The 6,233-nt window shown below is 43.3% G+C and overlaps 1 protein-coding gene across 1 annotated transcript in view; it reads right to left on the reverse strand.

Annotated features, from left to right (window-relative positions):
- Nucleotides 1–2,554: 2,554 nt before the first annotated feature.
- Krt20 (keratin 20) overlaps nucleotides 2,555–6,233 on the reverse strand; it is a 4,223-nt gene continuing 544 nt past the window's right edge. Inside the window, exons 2-6 of the mRNA XM_028784277.1 lie at nucleotides 5,764–5,925; nucleotides 5,452–5,577; nucleotides 4,330–4,550; nucleotides 3,631–3,668; nucleotides 2,555–2,835 (exon numbers count right to left, since the gene is read on the reverse strand). Coding sequence (XP_028640110.1) covers nucleotides 2,738–2,835; nucleotides 3,631–3,668; nucleotides 4,330–4,550; nucleotides 5,452–5,577; nucleotides 5,764–5,925 — 645 coding nt within the window. The 3' untranslated portion in view covers nucleotides 2,555–2,737. The remainder of the gene's footprint in view (nucleotides 2,836–3,630; nucleotides 3,669–4,329; nucleotides 4,551–5,451; nucleotides 5,578–5,763; nucleotides 5,926–6,233) is intronic.

Consider the following 6,233-nt stretch of genomic DNA (forward strand, 5'->3'; position numbering starts at 1 on the left):
GTCATATATATGATATGCATATATATCTTACATGGCTTCCACTTTTACATAATTTATGGAATATAATTTATGGAATATTCAACATGGGGAAGATGATGTGTTACTTATAATCTTTAGATTTTGTTAAGTGTGGTCTTCATGGTGTCTTGGTCACATTTAGTTCCCTGAGCTCTGACCACATTGGTCACACCCGAGTTCACCTCCTGCAAGTTAGACACAACACTTTCCGCAATTCACCGGTCATTTTCACGGTAACACCTCTTGCAGGGGATTACATTTTAAAACCTCCAGTGAGCGAGTAAAGATTACTGCGAGTTGCTTGTGTTTTATATTGGGCTTCTGGGCTAGGGATGAACATGACTCCCAAAAAGGTGTGAATGAGGCTGAGTGTTGGACCCCAGAGCTCAGTCATTATGAAAAACGGGGGTTGGGAGAAGAGGGGATGGCTCTAGAGCTGTCGTCTGGTGGAGGAGAAATAAGTAAGAGACTAAGTACTCTGGTATAGAGACTTTTCAGCGAGTTCAGAGGAGAGAACACACATGTTCACGGGGAGTCCGGTGCAGTGAAAATCACCTCTCAATGTGAATGCTGGAGCTGTTATTTGAGGGTGTAGAGAGCTCTGACTGAACTCACAAGTAAGGGGGAGGATGGAGGGTCTGCAGCGGTGTCACCGTCATGATGATGTTAATTCTGATGTCTGATACTGTGTCATCCTATGTTTCAGAACAACCAGGTTTCGCTGGGTTTGTGTGCCCACCTGACACAGGACCAGACTGCCCTGTTCTAAACCTGTCTACACAGTACAAAACCGCACAGTGAAGAACACTTCTCTCTTCCATAGAAATTATTGGCAGACTGGAAGGAGGGACCTACCATCCTTCCTACATGTGTGTGTGTGGTCTCCCTTTATTTTCTTTGAAAGATTATTTGGGAAAAAAAAATCAGAGAAGAAAAAGCAAGAGGAAGGGGAAAAAATCCTCTCCATTTTCTGATATGACACTGAGTGAAGATTCTCTGTTCTACCTTTAAAAAACAAACACATTGACACACTGTAAATAGCAATTCCAGAGCATTGGTTTTCATTTTTTGGGGGGGTTATATTTGTAGTCGCGGGTATTTGCCTGTCAAAGCTTCAGACCACTCTGGAATTTGTGACTAGCAACTGTAATTCTGGGAGTCCACTATCACATGTCCTAATATATAGCACTCGTATGTAAGGGGGAGATGACCTCATAAAGTCCAACCATATGAGAATGTTAGTTATTGCATACCGACAGATTCAGTGAGTCTACTGGATAGTTTCCATCCTCATACCATCACCGCGAGACTGAAATGAGACCCTATGAATGCTTGCCACTGGTTAGCTCACCGTGAGTGTTCAGTAAATGCTAGACAGTTTTAAATGAGCCAGATGGCCACCTTCCATATAACGGTCAAATCTAAAGTCACAATCCTACAACAATGCTAAGTCTTATCAGTCTGTTTAGAAGGAAACAAATGATACAGGGAAATTAAAACTTCCCATTAGCCTACGGAACAGTTATTTTTCACTCAAGTGCAAAAGAGGTGAGAATACAGTATGTCATCTACTTGTTGCTTCTTCATTTTCCATGTTTCATGTATATGTATGCATGTTTATGTATGCATGTATATGTATGCATGTTTCATGTATGCATGTTTCATGTATATGTATGCATGTTTATGTATGCATGTTTCATGTATATGTATGCATGTTTCATGTATATGTATGCATGTTTGCATTTGTGTGGCAGTGTATGTGTGTGGTACATGTATACATGTGTGTGGGTGCATATATATGTGTGTTGCAAGTACACTTGTGTGTGCATGCATGTGGGGACCAAGGTAGATGTCAGAAATCCTTGTCTACTGGGAATGACTGCCAATGGGTATGGGCTCTGTCTTTGGGGGTGGTAAACATGTTCTAGGATTAGTGGTAATTACTGTACAACCCATGGATGTATGGGGAGACCACTAAGATGCACGTGTTACAAAGGTGAATTTTACAGTTTGTAGCTTTGTCTCACTAAAGCTGTTTCTGAAAGATCATGGGAGACATTTTGTATTCCAGACTCACCAAATAAAGCGACCTTTAATGAGTTAACCAGTTTATTATGAGAAGACACATTCCACCTCCAGGCTAGTTTGCTCTTAACTGAGCCCCATGTCAATCAACTTGTGCTGTGTTCTTATTCTCCTCAGCATTTGTGACTGGAATTTGTTTTAAATTATTCAAAGACTAAGTTGTGTTTTGAGAGGTAGCAGAAACAATGGAGATAATGGGAGAAAAGCAAAGGCAGCTTAAAGGCAACAATAAGCCAATGAGATTAACTGGGAAGTTGTTTCAGTGGAGAACTCAGTGCTCCCTACAGGGGGGGCTTTTAACAATCCATAAATAAGAAAAACAAAACACAAAAAAAGAGAGGTTTATTTGCAATTTGCTTGAACTCCTCCACCCTCGAGCTTTAATATAACTGAACTGGCTTGTGATGGATGTGTCTTTCAATGAAGGTGACAGTGATGATGGCTTAAATATTCTAGTATTCACTGGGTTTAATCTTGCAAGCCCTTTACAGTTCCCCGGAGTAAAAACATTTATATTTAATTACAGAGCCTGATAAACCTGAAAGTAGACTTCTCCCCACTTTATAGTCACTACACAGTATTGATGTTGTTTCTGGATGGCCACAGCTGGGGCAGCCTCCCCACTGGCAGCTGCTTATACACTTTCTTCTATCTCCTTGATTTCAGAGGACACGACCTTGCCATCTACCACTTCCTCCACGACCGTCTTAATCTTCCTGGTTTTCTTGATATCTGTGTGAGTGTCAGACATCATTGGTTGGTCTAGGCCCAATGGTTACCCTGTTAAACCACTTAACTTTTTCTTATACAAATTTAAGTTGGTTTTTACAAAAAAAAAAAGCACAGAACAATGTATATCACTCTCCCCAAATTTATAAAGCCCTCACCGTATCACCTCAAAAATAGAGAATCTTGAATAAAAATGAAATCCATACTTCAGTTTTATGTTTCCTCCCCCCACCCCCAGGACCAGGAGCTGTTCTAGCAATAGCATGGGCTAAGACCTTGTCATAGGGAGTGTGCCAAAATCCTCACTTGGATGCATTCTGTGCATCATGTCCAAGCTTTTTAGAATACTGATGTTTTAGGGCTGGTGAGATAGCTCAGCCAATAAAGTACTTGCTAAATGAGTATGGGGATCTGAGTTCTGGTGCCTAAACCCATGTTTAAAAAATAAAAGCAAGCTGGATATGATGCTATGCATGAAGTAGTCCTCTGACTTCAATACATGTTCTCTCTCTCTCTCTCTCTCTTTCTCTCTCTCTCTCTCCTTGTCTCTCCTTCTCTCTCTCTTTCTCTCTCTCTCTCTCTCTCCTTCTCTCTCTCTCTCCTCTCTCTCCCTCCCTCTTCCTCCCTCCCCCCCTCTCTCTCTTACATACACACACACCCTAAACAAACACATACATAGAAACTTGGTTCTCAATTGTGATTTTGAGGACTTCCACTTTTCCTCAGTGACAGTCAGTTGTCAGGGAGCTGCTGAGATTTCCGCACTACAGGACATGCACTCAAGCACAGACCACTTACCCCTCGTTTCCAAAGTGCTCAGCTGGTACTCTGTAGTCCTGTGTTGTGAAAGAAGCAGAAAGAAAGAAAGCATTATTGTCAGGTCAAAGCTGGGGAGCTTCCTCCTTGCCCCTTTGTTTTTTTAATGTCTGTGTTGATGTGTGGTTAAATGTTATTTTCCTATTTCTGCTCCTTGGACTGTGTTTATCTCACACTGGAGTGGTCTGCTTTTTGGCTTGGAAAACACCAACCTGCTTATCATCTACTAGAAATTTGTATAGTAAAGACTAAAATTGGGATAGAAGCTCAAATCTGTTGGTGTTATTTTTTGGGGGAGGGGGTGTTAGATGTGAGGGCAGCTGCTGTTCCAATTCTGCTCATTTACAAACTGGCTCGTGTGGCCTCTGTGGCCTGTGGTTTAATTCACGAGCAGTCAATGAAAATTTTCAAAAGGTTATTATGCTTCCAGTTATACATATAACACAAGAATTAACAGAAATGGGATCAGTATCATTTGGAGAACCATCTTCTGACTCCATCCTGCCCCAGACCTCGTTCAAAGGCTATTGATATTTGGGGTGTCTTATACTATTTGGTATATTTTTGTCTCATTGTCCTGTGTGTAACATTGCTATTGTGCTGGGGATTGCCTTGACAAGGACTGTGAAGGAGAATCGCAAACAGACACAGACACACATTCTGTGATGTTAAGAGCCTTACTTTATATCTTCTCCTTCCAGGAGGCGGCGGTAGGTGGCGATCTCCTGCTCAAGCCGGGTCTTTATGTCAAGAAGGATGTTGTGTTCTTGGTTCTGGCGTTCCATGTCGCTCCTGATCTGCATCAGTTGGGCCTCCAGGGAGCTCAGCATTTCCTGGATGGCTGCCAACTGGTTGGCATAACGAGCCTTGGTGTCCTCCAGGCTGCGCTCCAGAGACTCTTTCTAAGCATGCAAAACAAAGAGGGTGATTCTTACTTGTTGACTTGAAGTAAGTAATACAATTGCTGTATCTTTTTGGGAAGAATTTTTGTAGCCTTTGAGCACCACCCGTTTTTCTAGCTCTTTCATTGTTTCTGTCTAGGAAGCCTCAGCTTGCCAGCTATGTCTGCCATCTCTTGGATTTTTGCTTTGTTTTGTTTGAGCTTTGTGCCTACTGTCCCCTCAGTGTGATGCACACTGTGCCACAGCTTCAGCGTTTACTTCCTTGCCTGGGAGGAGGTCGTGTCTGTCACGCCTTTAGTAGGTCTGGTCATATGATTCATGGTGTCAAGAGGGGACTAACTCTCTCAACCCATGGGGACCAGGCTTGATCATGTAACTCTTTGACTGTTGACATGCAGGCAACGCTGACAAATGTCTTCTTTTCTCCTGAGATTGAACTCTAAGAGTTGCCCCATAGCTCAGCTCTTTCTCTCTCCTTTCCACCAGAGTGACATGACCCAGATTGCTCTGACCCTTTAGTCCTGACTCCTAAATTGAAATGCCATAGAGTCATCTCAGGAGTGTTGTCAACATAACTTGCTGTGTCCTGATGGATTTGCTTAGCCTGCGATGTCTCTATACCTTTCCACAACTTAAAGCTCATCTTTGATTTAAGATCCAGGACAAACGTGATTTCCTCTGTGGAATCTTCAAGATCTACTCTTTCCTCTGCCCTGTAAAGCTTGTTGCCCTTGCCTCGCTTCTTTCTGCGGTGTAGTTACTGTTAGCCGTTGGACCTGTTTGCCTGTTGGCTCTGCAAGGGGAGAGGTTATTTATTACAGGTGTCTGTGCTCTCAGAGTCCTGAACATGGTCCTTTGCCAGCACAGACCAGACCGAGCAATGGAGGTCAGAGGTACTCACCATGCTGAGGTGAGACTGGAGCTCTATCTCCAGGTTCTGGTAGGTGCGTCTCAGTTCCGTGACTTGAACCTCGGTTCCTTTCAGCTCCTCTGTGTTCACTGTGACTTGTTGCTGCAGAGCTTGACTCTAAAATGTCAAGAATTAAGAAAAATGAGCAAATAGAGACACAAGAGGGTGAAAGAAAGGACGGAAGGCAAGCAAAGGAGAAGAAAGAAGAAACAGAAAGGAAGACAGACAGAAGGATGGAAAATGAGACAATCTCACCTCTCTCCCATGGATAGTGTTACCCATCTGCCCCCAGTCTAAAATTACCTGTCTCTCGAACTGCTCCTTGGCCTCTTGCAGGTTCTTCTGGGCCAGGATTTCATATTTCTGTCTCATCTCATTCATGATCTCTCCCAGGTTCAGGCCTGGAGCAGCATCTACCTCCACGTTGACATTGTTGCCCAGCTGCCGGCGAAGGGCCTCGACTTCCTACGAGAGTGAGGTTCCCACTGAGGTTAGTCTGAAATACGTTCTCAGATCAGACTGGGTGGAGGAGAAATAAGTGATCTCATAGCTTCTTTCATTGGGGATGGATAAAGATGAAAGGAAATAAGAAGGCGGCTTCCTGTGGTCCAGGCACTGCTTGCAGTTATTTAACTGAGGGCAACCTCACAGAAAGAAGCTAGGCATGTTGTTATGATTGATATTGTCTTTATCACTGTCACCTCTACCACTACCTCCTGTACCATTACCACCACCACCACCATCATTACCACCATCACAACCACCACCACCAC

The sequence above is a fragment of the Grammomys surdaster genome, unplaced genomic scaffold (genome assembly GCF_004785775.1).
Source record: "Grammomys surdaster isolate TR1022 unplaced genomic scaffold, NIH_TR_1.0 119830, whole genome shotgun sequence".
NCBI classification, from domain to species: domain Eukaryota; kingdom Metazoa; phylum Chordata; class Mammalia; order Rodentia; family Muridae; genus Grammomys; species Grammomys surdaster.